General features: G+C 38.7%; 1 protein-coding gene across 1 annotated transcript in view; it reads right to left on the reverse strand.

Annotated features, from left to right (window-relative positions):
- The window catches only part of BANK1 (B cell scaffold protein with ankyrin repeats 1), a gene marked incomplete at its 5' end in the record, with an annotated part of 117090 nt that overhangs the window by 10154 nt on the left and 87178 nt on the right, over positions 1–19758 (reverse strand). The window contains 5 exons of the mRNA XM_083861087.1: positions 137–321; positions 1450–1518; positions 11123–11410; positions 14240–14536; positions 16047–16143. Of these exons, the coding sequence (XP_083717213.1) occupies positions 137–321; positions 1450–1518; positions 11123–11410; positions 14240–14536; positions 16047–16143 (936 nt within the window). The remainder of the gene's footprint in view (positions 1–136; positions 322–1449; positions 1519–11122; positions 11411–14239; positions 14537–16046; positions 16144–19758) is intronic.

Below are 19758 nucleotides of genomic sequence, written 5' to 3' on the forward strand. Positions count from 1 at the left end.
AGCTCCTCAGGAGCTGATTTGCATATAAATCATGATTATTACTTTTGACCTCATATGCAGTTAGCCAAAACACATGAACTTGATTTTAGGACATCTGATCAAGATTCCTATCAAGGAATAAATTTCAATATCATACCTGTTGAGTGGATGGTAGTCTCTGCTTTTTGTTCTGCCATTGTTTAAATCTGTCAAGGGCTTCATCCACAGAAATTGCCCCCTTTTTCACCTGTTCCTGCAAGTGGATGAGTTCTTCCTGTTCTGGAGGGATCTTGTGTACCACAGTGCCGTAAGTTACTGTCTCAGTGTGGCCTCTGTGTGCTTCTACAACAAAATGTACAGCGAGAAATGCAACAAATCAGTGAGGATTCTACCATTACTCTGGCAGCAGAGCAGCATTCCAAACATTTCCTTCATTACTATTGCCCTGGTCCATGGATTCTCCATTAGTGTTGGTTCATAAAAGAATTTCCTTCTAGCACTACAGTTGCAGTACTGACATTTTAAAGGAAATGTTTGCTATATAAAATATCCACAGTGCCTTTTTATCCCTTTCTTCTTCAGTGTCATTCATTACATATCTCAAAACTTGTGGATGAAATTTGGTCAGGAAGCATCTTGAAATTTCACAAGATTGCCTTCCTCCAAGGAAGGAAATACATTATTAAATACATTGCAGCAACAAGGAAACACTGCAGCCCAGTGTTCCTGGACATTATGATACAATGCACAGCTGAAGGGAGATGTGTGTTATGAGATTCACAGCTTGGCACAGGGAGGTGTGGGACTGCTTCTCCCAAGGACACTGATACTGGAATGACTGATCCAGAAAACATGAACAGCTGTGGAACAGGAATTCTGAGCCCTCTGTGAAGTCGTTGCACATGTTTCACTGCATGGGGAGTGTGGCCAGGATAAAAGTTTAAATCATCATTATGATTTGGGTCAGTTTTTCTGTTACATCCTGCACCACTACCTTCATTTCAAGCAAGGAAGGATCATTCAAAGGGGTACCATTAATGAAATTTATAGTAGCAACATTGTAATGTGCTACAACTCAAATAACAACTGGACTGCCACAAGTAACTAATTTTATACGCATCTTGGGGTACCCAAGAGAGAATGGTTGCTCCCCCCACTTCTGTCCTTCCATGGCTGGAATTACTGCACAGGTGAGCCCTCCTGTCCTTCCTCTTCTTGGCCTTTAATCACAATTATGAAGGGAAACTGAAAAAGTGTAAAGTAACTCTGACTCTACAAATCTTTCCTACAAGAGTATAACTTTTATTCTTCTTTCTTTAATCTAATCTCTTAATGCTGCAATACCATTAAGGATATAAATCGTAGCTGGCAAAACAGATGCTAAATCACCCAAAATCAAGTCACAGCAAAACTCTACTAGTTCTACTGAAAAATATCAAGGCAGTTAAAGAGCTAAAGTAAATTCTGTACCAGGATTCCTGGCCTCGCAATATGTCCTGCTGTTGTCAGTGGTCACTCGACAGGCCTTTTGCTGAAACACTGCAACAAAATTAAGAATATAAGGAAGTTGAAAAATGGCAATAAAAACTATCACACATTCTCAACGAAGGAAGGAAACTCATAAAAGCAGGCTGGAATACATTTTTTGTTTCAGTCTAGGAGTATTTTTCAACCCACTTGTCAGTCTAATGTTAATTACTTGAAGAATTGTTCTGTTGCACAGAATGGCAGGATTATCGATGTTTGAGAAACCATTACAAGAAGCTTTGAAGAAAATTAAAAGGATTTATCACACTAGCATATTACTTGCTTAGAAGAAACAGCAGGATCTCGGAGTTCTTCACATGGTACAGACACTGTAGCTTGGTCCTTATTTTATGGAGAAAGCTAAGGCAGAAAAACCCCCAATATTACCAGGTGAGAATAGTGACACTGCTGAAGAAAGTGTGTGTGTATATTTGTGTCTACTTTATTCAAGCAGTAAAAACAGCAAAGCACAACCCCTCTGTTAGAGTAGCCCATCATTCCCACTCCTGTGAAGTGCCCAGAGTACAGCCAGCATGGATACACCCTGAAATGCTACACTCAAACTTTTGCTGGCAGCATATGTAACACCCAGAAGGTGGGGATTGCTCAGTTTCTGACTTAGCCTGTGTGGCAGTAGCTTTCTCTCAAGTCTCAGTTCTGATTTTTGCTGAATAAACTGACAATCTAGAACCTAGAATAATTCCTGCCAATTAAGTAATCCTCTGTCATCACTGCAATGCAGCAAATGTGCCAGTTCAATGGAGCAAATATCTTCCTGGGGACCAAGGCCCAGGCCAAGGGAGCTCTGCTCAAGCAGCAGAGCAGGCACACCCTCTGTTATATCCCTAGCTCAGCCAAACACTGATAGATTTTAACTTTTTAAATACTTTTCTCTGTAATTATCAAAGAATTCTACTAAGTATGGTTGCAATGTTTTCTACTTGAAATAGTATTCTCCTCTTAAAGATGAAATTAAAGTAATGAGAGCACAGAGGTAATGCAGGAAGCCTGAATTTTACTGCATAAGGAGGAAAAGGGACATTCTCAACAATGTGCCTGATTGGAAAGCACTTTAATTGATAGGCTTTGAAATTTCTGCTGAGTTTTGCAGTGTTGGAGTAATCAGAAATGGAATTACTCTTCCAGTGAAAAGTAAAATTGTTAAAACCACTTTATGTGCCGCATCTTGCTGAAATGATTTTAGTTGGCAGCAAGTATTCAGTGTGGGTGAGGTCAGTGAAAACAAACGCCTGCTTCTGGAATGCCTGGAAAGGCAGGAACACTGCACTGTACAACTGCCATAGGTTTAGGGAACTCTGGCAATTCACCCTTTCATTCCCACATTCCAATTTCTTATGAACTACTTGAACACAGCAGTGAATTAAAAGAAACAAGTAATCTTGCACAGGGATATATACCATTATTTTTTAATAGAAGATAGAGTAAATATTCCTTCAGTAAAGCAATATTAATATTACAATTTTTTAAAGTGTCAGAATGTCACAATCCTTCAAGTAAGGATATATATATATATTATTTTCTGGGCCTCTCTGGCACAGATAATCTGATTTAAATGTTCCAGAATGTCTATCATACTTACTGTGCAGCCTTCAATAACATCTCTATGATCAGAAGGAGAATACTTTTGATTTTTATTTATATTGTGACTGGCTAATGTATCCATAGATGCTTGTAGGTGAAAATCTACATATTACAGGTCCTGACCTATATATGCCATTTAATTTTTGTCTATAACAAACTACTTTTGCAGTTGCTTGGAATTAAAGGAGGCTGAGAGAACCAATAAGTAATTCCACTTCATTCCCTCTCCTCTCTTCAGCTGCTACAGGATACAGATGAAGTTCTTTGCAAGCCCTAAATACATTTTCATGTCGCAAGCAGTAAGATCTCTCTTTAGGAATCTAATGTAACCTCAATATTTTTCCAGCAAAGCAAACTCAGAGAGAATGAAACTACTGCAATATTTTCTAATAGGACATAAAACCAGAAAACAACATTTAAAGTGGGACAAAACACAAATTTTGTGGCAAATATGCAGAACTCTGAGCAAATCCCTAACATAAGGCTTGTAAAGTAATTGGGATCCAAGGAACTCTGAATTGCCTGTTTTATCTCAGACTAACTAAAGATGTTGTTTTAGGCTGTCTGCACATGCAGGTAAATAATGCTAGGAGGCTTGAAATTTGGTTAATATTTTTCATGGTTAGCACCATAAGAGGGTTAGAAACATTTGAAATCTAAGTCTTTTCTGTATAAATCTGAACTAAGAAGACCATTTTACAATAACAAACTGCAAGAAACTGTGCTGAATATAAAGGGCCTAGAAAAAGAGAATGAAAGTTTTTACGATAGCTGCAGGTTGACAAAAGGAACAGGAATTTGATTTTCTGAATTAATTGAAGTTCTAAGACAAAGCTGTAATGTTAAGGAGTCACAGTTACACTATGACATTTCAAAAATTGCTTCATGACATAATTACAAAACACAGGAAATCAAAACACAGGAAGACTTAGATCATGGGAGAGAAGAACTCATATCAGCTAAGAGGCAATGATCAACTAACATAAGGTTTCTAATGTATATTTTACTTCACTCATCTAAACTATGAGGGATGTTGCCTGATTTGTTGAATTGGTAACATTACCTCTAAAAATGAAACAAGAGTTTGTACTATGCACTAGTGATTCAAACAAAGCTAGACTGATGAAGCTACCCTCTGAAAGAAAATATGAGCTAATCATACCTAATGCATACTTGCTTGACACTTTCAGTAGCATAAACACGAAGGAGAAAATATACAGTGATTAAAAAAATCCATCAATAAATACCACTATTTTGAATTCAGCTTGCTTAGGAAATTCAAGATGCATTTATTCATCAGCTTCATTGAGCTGATGTTCCAAACAAAATTATCTATGACTGTTTTCCTTAGGAAACATTCAAAATTAAAATACAGGAAAACAAAATCTTTATATGAACACATGGCTAAGTGATAATTCAAATTAATTAGTACACTAGGGTTGCACTTAGTAACACAACTCAGTTGCAAATTACAGTGGGTTTGCAAGCTGCCTCCTTGTTCTTAGTAGGTTTTTGCTTCATTCATTATAGAATCGTCATGTAATTAATTCATGATTAATGGAAGAATGGAGGAGGAGGGGTGAATTGCTGGTTAGGATATATTGCAGGGAGAGACTCCAGTCTCTGTCCATTCAATTTTTTCTACATTATTTAATCATTTTAACATTTAAATTGTGTATGCATGCTACCTAGGCAAATAAATCCTCCAAGTTCTTTCTTTCTGGTAGGGATTGGATTGTAAATTAGATGTAGCACAGCAAGAGATGACAAATACACGGAGAATACTAAGGAAGGAATATAGTAGAATGATGCTTATTATTCAGGAGAGGAGAACTCTGCAGATGTTTGTTCCTATCTTTTTAGATCTCATTTTCCTTTTGTCTGTTTTGTTTGCTAACATACTGAACATCACTCAGCATGAGGACTCGAGAGAGGTCATCAATGCAATGCTAACCAGTAAGTTTTGTAAGAGATGATTAATGACCCAAAATGTATACAAAAATATTTCACATATTCAAAATTAAAACAAAAAATTCCAGTGACTCTAACATGAAATCACCTAAGGAAATGGCACCTTGTACACCTTGTAAACAGACTTTTTTTTTTTTTTTTTTTTTTTTTTCCCAAAAGACAAGGCAGCTGGGCATGGATTAAAAGCATAACATCATGGCTCATGAATTTACCTAATCTAGGTAGGTCCAGGCATTGTGGAAAACAGATGGCTGTGTGGTGAAAGGTAACAAAGGCTCAATTCCCAGAAGCTGTCCTGTGAGGGCAGCATCGGTGTCTGGGTACACTTACACCATGACAAGGCAAAGGGAAAAAGACTGAGCAGTTTTAAGTGCATCAGTGCAGGAAAACAAGTGACCACATTTACACTGGTACAGGAATTCTGATCAGGCCTAAACAGGCAGCCTCACACTCAAGACGTTTTTGAGAACACACAACAGTCACTTCATCAGAGTAAAGACGAAGTGATGCCAAGTGCACCTGCAGAAAGACCAACCTGCCACGGTGCTTCCTTATGTTACCAGGACTTTTCAGTGACAGCATCACGTCCACTCATCCCAACTTACACAGCCTATTGCCAGCCTCTTCCTTCCACAGCTATTTGGCTGGCTGAGAATGAACCACTCCATTTTCTCAGACCAAAAGCAAAAAGAAAAGGAATTACAGGAATTACGGTGTAATGACAATGTGAAAGTATTAATCCAAAACTAAAGTTATGCTCACCAGCAATTGCCTTCACAATTTGCAGTGAGATTCTGAGTCTGACAAATATGAGCTCAAATCTCTTAATATCCTAGCAACTTTGGTCACAGAGGGACCTCAGGAGACTTTACAGAGATGACTCCCCTACACTGAAGCAAGATAATAAAAATAATACCAGAACCCCCTTCTTACAGAAGGGGTAAAGAATGACTGAGAAGAAGAGGCACCAGTGATTAGTTTAAGGTGCTGCTCAGAGGGTGGTGTTAGTGTACTGTGTACCACAGTACCACACACAATGAAAACAACTCTCACACCTCTGCTCTTGTGAGAAATTTAACTTAGTGGATCGTGGAAGCTGGAAGGACTCCAGTGATATACTCAAGAGTATTTGCTCCAGCATGTAAAATCTCAATATACTTCTTTAGCCCCATTTTTCTTGACTAGCGAAAAGTGAAAGGAGAAAGACTCTATACATGTTTTTACTATGAATACACTAGTCGGAGCAGTTTCGTTTGCAACCAGACAGCATCCCATAAATATTTTTTCTCTGTGCACTTTATTCAGTACTTGTTTCAATCTACCAAAATTCAGATAGCAAAAAATCTGACTGATTGAAGACAGTGGATGAAGCTGGTATACCACTCCCAACCAGGTTGGTGAAAACAGTCTGTCAGCCAAACAGTGCTTCCTAGTATTTCATTCATGGAAAAACACCCTTAAGTTAGGAATACATAATGAAATTCATCTGCAGTGCAGTACTTCATACTCACTGTAGGAGAGTACTACAAAATCCCTCTGTGGGACATAAATGTTTTGCAATTTGCATGGCCTCTGAGGCTTCACTTCAGAAACCTCTGCTTTAGAGCATTTAAACAATTGGCATAATAAGAATTACTGACTCAGGATGTGATCACTGTATTCCCCACTAATCAGCCTGATAACTTTCCAAGACACTAACAGTTCTGTTCTGGATTTTATTTATTCACTTCAGTGGGTTTATGCTGTCTACTTTGTATGTGAGATATTCTGCTTCCCTAAAAATATCCACTGGATGCTACTTCTTTTGCATACCCTGTGATTTTGATGAGCAATGAGAATGTTATTCTCCACTGGAACAGTAACTGGAAAATATATTTTTCCACTTCTAATTTTTAACCTTAGGATGAGGTCCCACAAACAGCCATCTTTAAATAGTAAAATGTTTTCAGTGCACAGAAGGGAAATAGATTCCTTCAAGGATTTCTGAGAGATTTGCAAAGAAATAAAGGCTATAGCCTAGGGAATTTATGCTGTTGTAGAGCAGATATCCTTGCTGCAGAGAAACCCTTTCATACTGGTGGTCTGTGATGAGAGGTAAATGATTAAACCAGGACGGTAATGTAATCCTTAACCTTGAGGGAATCCTAGTAGGTCAGGCTTCAGAAATGGCAGGGGCATTGCAGAAACTCATACATCTGTCCTGCAACTATGCTGAGGACTTTGTTTTCCAGCTCAATCAAACTTGGTATCAATAGGGAACATTAAAAGTGCACTCTAAACTGAAAACACAACACCTTCAGATGTTTATTTAACAGTTGTTTTGGCAGCAGACAATTGAACAAAACACTGAAATAACCTTCAGAGGAATACTAAGCACCTAAGGAATGGTAAGGGAGCACAGTAAGAGTGCACACCATCTGGACAATGAGCTACTTGGCACCGATTTGCAGCTCTACTGGTTGATGAGCCTTTCATACACAAGATAAAATCATTGCAGTGGTCTAAATTAAAGAACAAATGTACTCTCTGTTAATAATGCAGTCTGTTTACCAGTGTTCAATACAGCAGTTTGAATGTTCATTAAAATTTGAAAGTATAGTAAATGAAACTCAGTAAAAGCGATTAGAACAGTCATGTTTTAAATCTTTCAACTCCCCCATGTTTCCCAGAATTTATGTGTCAGCAAATTCAAGGCAGATGCTCAAACTGTAAATTGTGGTAGTTCAGTTATGACAACTTGCATAACTGAGTGTTTACTGCCTAAGTTTTGAACTGTAGATCACGCTCTGAAAGTGACTCTTGTCAAGTCCCATGTCTGCTTTCTATAGATCAACAGTTTCCCTATCCTGTTCTGCAGAACACCAAGTGGAGTAATCTACAGGGAGCAGGCTTTCTGCCCAGTGTAAACTTGATATTCCATGTGTTTCAAAGCTGCTTATTACAAAGAAAGCTATTTGTTTGCTTTCTTCTTTGTTACTATTCTCATGGAAGCACCACCACTTTGGCTTAAAGGAGATGATACTGTGTTGTAATGTCATGGCCTTCAGTCAATGTGTGGTGAAAGCACTCATGGAAACTCAGCCATTTGGTTTCTCCAGATGGATATAAAAATTAATTTAAAAGAGTCACCTGCATGCAATCCAGGAGGCAAAAGGCATTTCTGCTATGTAATGCTTACTTCCTCCTCAAATAAGTGAGCCCATCTATGGGTACATAAAGTGCAAGAAAAAAATCCTCCTCTTGTATCTCTGCATGGCACTATCACACCAGCCTCTGCAATCTTTGGGGCATGAAGCTTTCCACGAACTCCCAAAGTACATGGGGATCCATTTGTGAGCAAATGTGTAGCCTTAACACAGCCCCCCTCTGCACATTGTACTCCATTCTGTTTTTCCACGGGACCTGTGTCTTACTGAATGCCAAAAGGGAACAGTTCTGAAGATCAACCAGAACTGTGCAGTGAAGACAATCTGCTCCTCACAGGGATATTAAATAATTTGTTTGATAAATTAAAAGGTATTTAGCAAATAGAAATACAGAAGAGGGAAGGATGGCTCAGTTAAGTAACTGAAAGTTGCTCTGCAGGATGAGACTTCTCTTTCCAACAAAGCCCTGGCCAAAGGTCAGACAAGCCATTTAAGGCAAAAATCCAGCTTATAATGCCTGACATCAGAGTACTGACTAGACACAGTAAGGATTTAATTTGAAGTTCTGAGAATTCATAGTGGCCACTGAAATCAATGGTGTCTATGCTTTGAATGAGTAAAGTGTTATGTAATGCTGTTCCCCTCAAGAATCTCAGTTACTTCATACTAGGCATCCCAAAACTCAGTGGATGCAGAAGCAAAGGGTTTATAATAGGAGGGTCTGAAACAACCCAGGGGGCCTAGGAGCAGGCATGAATTATATTTTAAACAAAATGAGAATAAAAAACACTGAATTTTTTTTATGCTCACCCACTTTAAACACTAGATGAATAGAAAAAAAATATCTGAGATAAATAGCTGTATATGGCTACCTACTTACTACTATATTGTAATGTTCCTGGCAGGGAGAAAGGGTAAAACGACCTCAATTCTAACTATGAGATTATTTGACTTTGCAATATCTGTGATGTTTTTTTTAATATAATAGATGAAAACAACCTTCTAAACCATCATCAATTTATTTGCTGGATGAAAAATGTGTATATGCATAACTAGAGTATTTTACACTGCTAAAATTATAAAGGAAGGGCTGCAGACACATGCAGATTTTAATGATGGACTGGAATGAAGTTTTCTGGTTCATACAGATGAAACAATTTTTTTTTAAATCAAATATAAGCAGTCAAAAAATAATAAATTGGAAATTGGGATGTTGCTGGACTGGAGAGGGAATTTTTTAAACAATGTGGAGGAAAAAATTGCTAATCCAAGTAGCAAGAAAAAAATCTTCCAGCTGAAGATATATCCTTTCTGTCTAAAATTTTACTAGCTATCTCAGGAATCCCTGGACAAAAATGAGATAGATGTTCTAGGTCTGGAACCAGCAGGATAGGTAGGAAAACAGAGACCTGAGTGGTCAGCTGAAGCTTTCTTGAAGTGTTTCCATTTTTCCTCATGTGTTCTGTAAACAAAAGAACATGAGCCAGAGGCTGATTTCACAGAAGTACTGGAAAATAATTTGTCTGCCACTACATGCTTATGAAAGCAAAGGTAAAAATCTTGTGTGTGTACATATGAATATATACACATGGTGAACCACAGCCCCATCAGAGCAGTTCCTCTGATAGCATGTCTGCCTTAGCCAACAAACAAAGCAGAAAAACTTCAGTGCAAAAAAAGACAGCAAAAGCAATCTCCCAAATAAAGCATCTTCAGTAAGGGTTTCCAAGTCACTGGCTTATCTATGATGATAGTGGACCAAGATTTGAGACACTGCTCTAGCAACCTCAGTAAGAGCAGTCATTTCATCACTTCTGTAGCTGTAACAGGCCCCCTATACCCATCCATTCTTGGATTACACTGTAATGATTCATACTTACACCTCCTGAATATGCTGAAGAAAGAGTGACTAAATGATGAATGCATTAGCTCATACATTCTGGCCCTAACCTGGAGTTACACAGCCTAGAGGAAGAGAGTTAGCTAGGAAGAAGAAAAGAAACCACTGACTGAAATAGGCATGAAAGAGGAGGTGTTACTCTGTATTTGGTAAGATGTTCTGGGTAGTATTAATTCTGTTTTAGTGTAAAACATGCACAGCACGAAGTAAGCAATCAAACGGTGTCCTTTGACAGCCTATTTTTTTACCACCTATTTTTATGCCTTGGCAGGCTTTTGTAGAAGATGCTGGAGATGCAGGCAGGATGGATTTTGGGACTTACAAAGAGATCTCTGCAGTATTCACTGAAGTCCTTTTGTTACTTTTAAATTTGGTTTCAGTCTGAATTATATTACAAAGATTTCTGAAATCCCTTCAAAACAGCTCAAAAAGCTTTCCCAGTTTTCATAGAAGTGGTAAAAGGACATAATTTTTCCTTCAAGAAATATAATGATCCTACCTAGAGATGCCCATTTCTAGCATCTCTAATTGGAGAAAAGATATTTGAAAGAGGAATCTTCACACAGACATTTCTCCCAGAAAAGAGAATTCTTCTTGTCAGAAAAAAAAAAAAATCTAAGAGAGAGATTTCAGCCTTAAGTAAAACCATTTTGATAAAGAAACTGGAAAGAAAGGCATTTCAAATGGCATATTCTACATTGCACTGCTCTAACGGATACACTCACAGCTAGCCCAGTGATTCTTCATTTTCTACCATATTGCCATAATTTTTTAAAAGCTAAATAAAAACTGCAATACTATCTCTGATGCAAACTGAAAATTATTCAGAGATGTTCTCAGTTCATTTGAAGGGCGAGAATAGGTTGACTGAAACAGTGTGTTGGTTCAAAGGCTACTGAACAGGGATCTTAGTCTTTTAGGAAGTGCTATTGCTCAAAGAGACCAAGAGAAGACTCTACATTCTCCCAGAAAATACTGACATGGCAGCAGCACTGACCTTGCACTATGTAGGGAGTGTTCTCCTCTCTGACCGGCGAGCACACAGGCCGGGGCGCAGGGGCTGGCGGCCTGTTCATGATAAAGGACCTGCAGTGCTTCCTTTTCTCCTCCTCCTGCTCCTCCTGCCCCAGGATGAGGTCGTACACACGTTCATCCAGTGCCACACAGGTGTAGGGGTGCTCCTCCTCGCTGTACTCCTCCCAGGTACCTTGGTCTTCTCTGCAGCATGCAGCTGTGAGTCCATCACCCTGTTCTCTTTTACTCCTGTCCATCACAAAATTCCTCTCTGAAAAAGGAAGGAATTCTGTTGCATATACAGGGCAAAGAGATGAGATTACGACTTATCTTAAAGCTTTAGGGTTTCCTAAAGTAGTTCAGAGACCTCATTTCACTTCTAAAGTAAAGCATTCTCATTTTCGGAGGCTTCTGATCATCTAACTCAGTAGATAGGATGTCCCAAAGGAATAATTCCAACCTCAGGGCCTCCTCATGATTTCACATCAGATTATCAAATGTAGATGCTTATTAGCCACAAAATAAATGGATTTATTTTGCAGAAATACTGGGTGCCCCAGTTGCTCTCACGAGAGTTACACCAACATATAACTAACTATAACTAACATGGTTAAGCCAAGTAAGTGGTACCTGTGGCCCTTGGCAATATGGAAAGTTAAGCTGTTTGTTACCTGTTGCAAAAATGACTTAAGAATTGAAACTTAATTGAGGAAATGTTGGATTTTGTGTTTCCTAACTTTTCAATATCCCACTGGGTTTTGTGGGCTTCACAGATCTACTGTAGGCCAAGGTGAAAAAGAAATTGAAAAGCTCTTTACAAATGTATGACATCTTACAATCTATGCTAAGGCTATCCAAAGCTCTCCCTTCCAAAAATTTCCTCTGTATTGTATCTGTATGTACGTCTCTCTGTATTCCCTGTACTTCATATATTTCATAGTACAATTACTCAGAACTTGCTTTTCTCTAGTTTTTGCCTTTTACAACATTAAAAGGTATCCCCAATACCTGGGTTTGTTTTGATTGGCCTTAAAGCATCCACAAACTGCTAAGAGTTAGAAGCTGTCACTCAGGCTGCTGTTCCTATAATTGTTTATATCTTCCTTGGCATGATTACCCATCTTTCCTGCAAAAACAGTAGACCTGCCTGGAAATCCTGTACTGACTCATGTTTCCCTTGTGCTGTAATTTAGTGCCTGTGTATCTGCTAAACTCAGTTGTGGTCACTACCAGTGTTTTCAATCCTTTTCCTGCTATTTAAAGAATTACCTCTTTATGGGTTCAGAGGAGCTAAACAACATTTGTAAGTGGGATATATTTGTTATTGGGATCTATTAATAATAGTATGTACTATTAACACGCATTGTGGCTAAGATACATGTTTTAAAATCACAAGTTATGTCAATAGTCCTGCCATGTATAATATGAATAATATTTTGTTTCTAGGTTAGTGTATACGTTCTGTTTCTTCCTCTCTAGGACATTCTTTCTTTCAACTCCCACAGGGGGCACTCTCAAGCCGCTGCCAAAACACAAACTTGAAGAAGAGAGGACTTGCCTTGGGGGTACTCCACAGCAACTCCTAAAAGCAACCAGCTGGCTGAAAATATGTAGCAGTAACTCATTACAGCTCCTCTTTGAAAGGAAGCATCATCCTCATCTACAGGCATTCTGATACCCCATTTCCCAGTGATGAAAACACACAGCTGAACACAGAATAATTCAGAGCATGTTTTATATTTACTATTCCCACAGGAGCATTTTCAGATGAACTCTCCTTTACCAGCACAGGAGTTGGCACAGGACACCAGGAAACTTTCTCTGCTTGCACCCACATGCAGACAGAGAGCCTTTGGCAGAGAGGGTCACATTACTGTGGTGATGTAGCCATATAAGAACTATTCCAAGACAGGCATTTATAACAAACCTACACCAACAAATCCTGTGTGCCAAAACTGATCCTTCATTTCTACACACATCCTTCATTTATACTCAGCATGCAGTTGAGTGTTTTCTGAGAAGCAAAACACACCTTTAATGTTAATTTTATTCTGCCCCTTTTTATCTTAGAATTCACTTATGACTTTCTACCTAAAGCCATTTCTTTCCTGCACAGCAGAACACAGGATAAAACCCTACCTATAGCAAGCTATTTCTGCCTAATTATGTGAACATCAGAGTGCTTGGTGATGGTAATTTAAGACTCTAATAGGTTACACCACGTTTGAAAACAGAGTTAACAGTAATAAGCTGTGGAGAAACTGAAAAGCAATTTGTGTGCACACTTATCAGCAGTGTCTATGACAAATAAGAAGGGTTTTTTTTCCCCATGCAACTATTTAAAACTGATTTTAAGCTGGAATTATTTTGCATACTTGTTTTTCCCAATGAGAAAAATTGATGATCACCCCTCCTGAAACAGATGCAATACTACTTTGAGTTTCTCATCATTTTAATCAAACTGCAACACAAAATTTTAGATTCTTACACTGGGGCAGACGTATTTAAAAAAAGGAAAAAAAGGCAAAGCATTTGTCAGAATTTCCACCTTTCTTTTCAATCTGCAATACAACTTTTTACTTCTAAATAACTACATTGGCTAAAATGTAATAAGATACTGTTACTTCTCTCTGCATGGCCACTTTCTACTCATTCTACCTGTGAAACTTCAAGCCGTATATTAAATATTATTAAATATTTGTATATTAAGTCATGATAGCATTTAATGTTTTAAAATGGTAAATAATGAAGTCAACTTGACAAAAATACGGGCTTCATCTTTGTTCCAAGCATCTCTTGTAAATCCAGTACACCATGCACTATTTGGTTTGGAATAGGTGGAGTGAGGAAAAGCTGAACCCAGCAGCCCATACCACAGAGTTACCTGACAAACCTGGTCATGAGTATTTTGATGCAGCAAAGGTCACATGCAGATGCTTGTTTTGCAGAATTAGAGCCTCATATGCACAAGCTTGCTTTGTAGTATTAGGGCCATCCTGCCCAGCTACTGCTGGAAGTGATCAAACCAATCTCTACAGCAGCACATTGTCTGCCCGTGCACATGTTTGTATCCGGTGTTATTTTCCTCCCAAGATCGTACCTTGTGATGAGTTGTGCAGACTGTCCTGTCTTCGGATGCCAGGCAGATTTCGAGGAGGAGGAGGGGGTGGCCTCTTGCAGAAAAAGCAGTTTCTCCTGCTCTCTTTGAGCTCATCCCCTACATTGGCATACAAACTCCTAGGACTGTTGTGAAGGCTATATGAATCATCCTCTTCTTCATCTTCATATTCTGTCTCCTCTCTGCTGCCTTTTAGGTCATCCTTTTTTTCTGCATCCACCTCGACTTCTTGTTGACATCTTGATCCAATTTCATATTGATCCCTTGAGTTCTGCTTGGCTTTTAATATTAAAGAAAGCATTATTTCATTTGAAAATTGCCATCTGGAAACATTTCTTGTTTCAATGATTCCTACAGAAGCAACACAATGGCTAATAAAACTTTTATGAACTGATACAGCAGGAAAGCTGTCAGATTCATACTATCAGTGAAGAGCTTTTTAAATATTTACTAAATCAACAGTGGAAGTTTTCATTGTATCTTGCTACTCTGATACACACCATCTTTGTGTGTGCAATGTTAAACTTTTCTAGAGTGGCTGTCAGAATGAAATCACACACATTTTCCCTGCCTCCAGAATTTCTATTACCTGACTTTCAAAGCAGCAACACTTTGCAAAATGAAGCCGTAGCTCACACATCTGTGTTACTGCTTTTTGTACAATGGGATTTGGGTGCTAATTTGAGTGTCTCTAAAATGAAATAGACACTGTCCATGGGATACATGACTGTAGACTCGTGGAAACAGAGCTCTTCTGTCTCTAGTGACCCACAGACCAAGAACAAAGTGGAAGGACATGAAAGTGTACATTTTAATCACTATACAGCATCAAAATGTTAGTAGTGAACCTCAGTAATGTAACAGAGTAAACTACACAATCTGTCAGCAGACTTTACTGAGTCCTTGAGGTAAGTTTCCATTCTGAGTTTTCCTTTGGGGATGCCTGCCTTTCACCACTGTTTCAAATGGGAGGTTAGGGCATTTACCTGGCTAATGTGGTACAATTCATGCTCTTTTTTCAGGTGTTCACCCTGAGCTGTTCCCATATACAATGTGACAGAGGCAGTGAAAATTTTATCAGAGTAAACCTGTTTTTCCACAGTGTCTATCATCTACTTCTAAGTGCTAAAGCAACCCGTTTGAACTTAGCAAGTAAGAAACATCCTTTTCATATGTATGAGACAGTTGAAAAAATAAAATTGTCAACAAGATAAAAAGAGGATTAAATTTAGTCTCATAAATCCATGATAGTGTAAGATATATGCAAAATATATGCCATTGGTAAATCCAAACAAGCATTTGCAGTTTTCAAGGGGAATGCATATGACCGCACAGATCATCAACAGGCTTGTCACCAATCAATGTTTGGAAGTAGGAACATCAAGCTGCAAAATGTCAAATTTTTGTTGTCAAAAGCTGTGTCTCCACACAGGACTTAACTGCACCTGTAGGCAGTGCTTCTCCTTTTATGAAGGTTCTTCTCTGAGAGCTTGGAGAATTCAGCAGTTTTCTAGGTTCAGAGTGGAGATCACAAATTTCCAGAGTTCAAAAGGAAGGGTGGTTGCATGGAGGTCTCTCTTACCGAGCAAGAACTTTATTATCCCAACTGAATCTCTCAACTTCCTTCTCCTTTTAGGACATCTGCCCTCCCTGGAAATTGCAGTAACATGTGGAAACCGAAAGTATTAGAGTAACTTGCTCTCTCTGCCCATGAACTTATTCATTTGATATAGCACACAATACATTCATTTGACCAGTACCAACAAAGCTGACTAACAACATGACTTACTCATGGCTGGTGGAGTTTCTGAGCCTAACATAAGCTCATAAGTTTCACTGTCTTCCACTTCCTCCTTGCAATTAGTGAAATTACTTGCTGCATAATTCTAGAAAGAAAAACAAAGGAGAGTATTTGTTTTAGTAGCATCATCTCCTGCCTTCATATTTTGCCATAGATATAATACAAAACATTCTGCTAGGAGAAAAGTGAAGACAGAACCGTCATGCATTTGGAGCCATGTAGTGGTATACACATTGCAGGCAAAAGGACTGTGACACAGTGAAAGGACACAATGTTCTGACACTAAACACCCAGTTTGCACAGAAAGGATTTAAGCACATTGACCTCTCCCTTTCCCTTGCACTTTGCTGGGCCATCCAGGCAGTTCCCAACTCTGCTCCTAGCTGTGAAGCACTCAAAGATTAAGAGAAAGATCAGCAACAGAAAAACATGAAGTTGATAGGGCATGACTGAGGAGCTCAAGGGTGCAAGAAATCTCTGGGGAGCTCATTACGAACAGTGGTTTGTACCAAAAGCCATGTGTGCACTGAAAAACCAGAAATGGGACTGCAAAGCATGTTTGGAGTTCTACCTCAGTGACCAAATGTGGCAGAGTGGTATTTTGTTCCTCTCGAAAGCTGTTATGTTCACACAGTGCTATGCAAAATTAGCCCAAGGAGGGTCAGAACAATCGGTTTCTCTAAAACATTATCAGTGTATTTCCTCAAGCTGAAGAGGTACAAACTTCTGCTCACCAGTGCAAAGCAAGCCTGTAATACAACTACAGACAGTTCTGCTGTCTAGAATATAGTACACACATTTGTTAAAAACTGAAACAACTGAAATTTCAAAAAGTATCAGTTTTTCTAAAGAAACCCAGCAAGACCTTGATTCTCATGTAAGTGTGATATGAAACTATCCTCTAAGGACCAAATGGAGCTCTCAATAATTAATCAGGAGTTTTGAATCACAAAATGTTAACTCCAGGGGTTTGAATACGCCAGCCCCAAAACAGGTAGGGAAACAGCATGGTCCATATATCATCTAGACTGCAAGATTAATTACAAGCAGAATAGTGGACAGCGAAGTCATGAGGAAGAACTGATACACAGTTACACCCTTCTGCATGGCACAGGACCCCATGCCAGACTCTCAAGAAGTTTGTTCCAAGTATCCTGCTGCCTCCTGGCACCCACAGCCACTGCCCAGGGACAGAGTTGTCACTGCATGAAAGAGGAAAATATTTTGAGAAATAGCAGGTTTTTCTGGGGAACTGAGAACACCTTCTTCCTTGCTGCTGTTTTACACAGCCATCTCCTGACTACTAGTCTGAAGATATTGCAGCCACCAGAGAATAGGTGCAATAGGTGCCTCCTTGGCTTGCTTTGCTGTTTTACAAACACACCTGGATCTTTACACAGCCATACTCAACTTCAGTAACAGAGGATTCATCTCTGCCTCCTGTGCCCATATAACATGTGCATCAGAGAGAGAATCTTGTTTTTCTTAAACTTCCCTATTATTTATGTAGTTCCTTTATGCTTCACAAGAACAGGATACCTCTCAAAAGCCCCAAAGTTAGGGCTTTTCAGAATGTTTATTTTCAAAAGATTTAGGCCTGCATGTGCTAAATGTAAGTGTACATCATGGGAAAAAAAAACGACTTTGATATTTTTTCTGTGAATAGAAGATGTGTGTAGAAGAATTCAAGCAAGCAGAGATCTAGATATATTAAGTTCTCCTGCTATACACTGAAGTACCACACCCAGGAAATTCTTTCAAGGTGAAATTTGAATGTGTCAGAGGACTGAAAGTCAGCTGTCCTGCTAGTTTATAGCTGCTCCACTGATAATGCTGAGTCATAGGGAATTCAGGATGCAATTCAGAAGTTTAGCCCCTGACTACACTTTCTAAAAGTCTCCTGGACCTGTGAGACACAGAAAAGCTGAACAGATGGAAAGTCTTTAACTAAATATGTTTACACTAGAAAAAAAATGTATATAATGAATAAATTATTGACAGAAGTCTCCTCTGACACTGAGCATGTTGACACCATGCAGCTGAAAATTGTGCAGTGTCTCCAAAGGCAGTGGAAAGTGTCCTAATTTAAGAATGCAAAGCAACATAACTAAATTGGAATAATGCCATGGCTCAGCTTGCAAACCTTGCCATGATGCTCTGAATGAATGCCCATTGCTTTTTAAATTTGAAGTGTCTTTTATATTGGCTGGGTCATGTAACTTGAACGTAGTAGCATAGCTGAAATTCCAAGCCATTTGAGCCTCTTTGGTTAAAAACGGATCTTTGATTTACTCTAGAGATTTCTTATGGATGTCAAACCACCTTCCAAAGCAAGGACTAGCTTAACTGAAAACCAGCATTACCAAAAAAAAAAAAAAAAAAAAAAAAAAAAAAGAAAAAAAGTTGTTGCTCTCAGGACAAAACTGCTCACAACAGACTATGGAAAAGAGCTCTGAATGTTTGAAACTAGTTTATGACTCAGCAAAATAATTTCTTCACCTCATTCAACAGGAATGCTGGCATGCATTGAAAGTCCTCTGAGAGACTGAAATTTCAAGTCCTAAGATTAAATGCCACCTCTCAACATCAAAATGTAGATACCTAATTTTCTTTCACTTATGTATTTTAACTGTCTTGATTAATTGACTTTCAAAAAGGTAAAGTTTTTTAATAGCTTCAAAGCTGTTCCTCTTATACGAAGCCTGAACTGATTTATCTCCGTACCTTACTCAGGAATTCATTAGGAAAATTATTATAACCATCTTATCAGCATTTTTTACAATGCTTTTCTGAAGAGCCATCTTTGCAAGGCACATTTTTGAAAGATTTTCTCCTTGTTAACCTGAAACAGAGTCATCCACACTGGCAAGGGCTGACACCATTGAAATTAGGTGCATTTACCTTATTGTAATGAAGAGTGAAGAATTCAGAGGAATCTAACCCAACAGTGATGTTGTATCAAGTTATGGCAAGAACAAGAAGCATCTGGATATCAGCACTTCATTTATAAACAGTTACTCACAGGTTAATATATCAATCACAGCTCACATTAGCCTTCATGTAAAAGATATAAGTGGATATATCTAAAATATATCCATACCTTATATTTCTAGAAACAAAGTAAGAATTTCTGATTTGTGTAGGGCAATTTGATCTTCTGGATTCTAGGGCATTTCCAGCTGCCTGTTAGAATTCAGGCTTGCAAGTAGACATTCCAAAAATACCCTCCAGTCACACTAAGGCCTATTCTGGCAAGGCTGACAAATCTGGCTGCCTGATTTGTTTATAACATGTCACGACAACATTCCTTCTTATCCTACTCCCAACATTCAAAGTTTGCAGTTCTGCCAAGAGATGCATTGCTCATTTGTCTGTCTCCCACTATTCTGTAGCTCAGCACTTCAGAGCAGAGGACAACTATGACATGGCTGTCTTACAGACACAGTTTTAGGCATCCTCTTCTCACTGTTCAGCAACAAGATAACATTGCCAGTCACCTGGAGTTGAAACTGTGTTGATCACCAGGAAAAAACAGTTTCTACCATGTGAATTCCTTGAGATGCGCCAGTCTGAAAGATTCCAGCAGCTGCCCTTTCCCTCTGCTGATCTGCAGCCCTGATCCTCCTGGGATTTTGAGAAACAAATTGTCAAATGCTGGTTAAAGCTACCACATCTATATGGGCTTGCTAGAAAGACAGCA

Source organism: Zosterops lateralis (genome assembly GCF_965231275.1).
Source record: "Zosterops lateralis genome assembly, chromosome: 5".
Taxonomy (NCBI): domain Eukaryota; kingdom Metazoa; phylum Chordata; class Aves; order Passeriformes; family Zosteropidae; genus Zosterops; species Zosterops lateralis.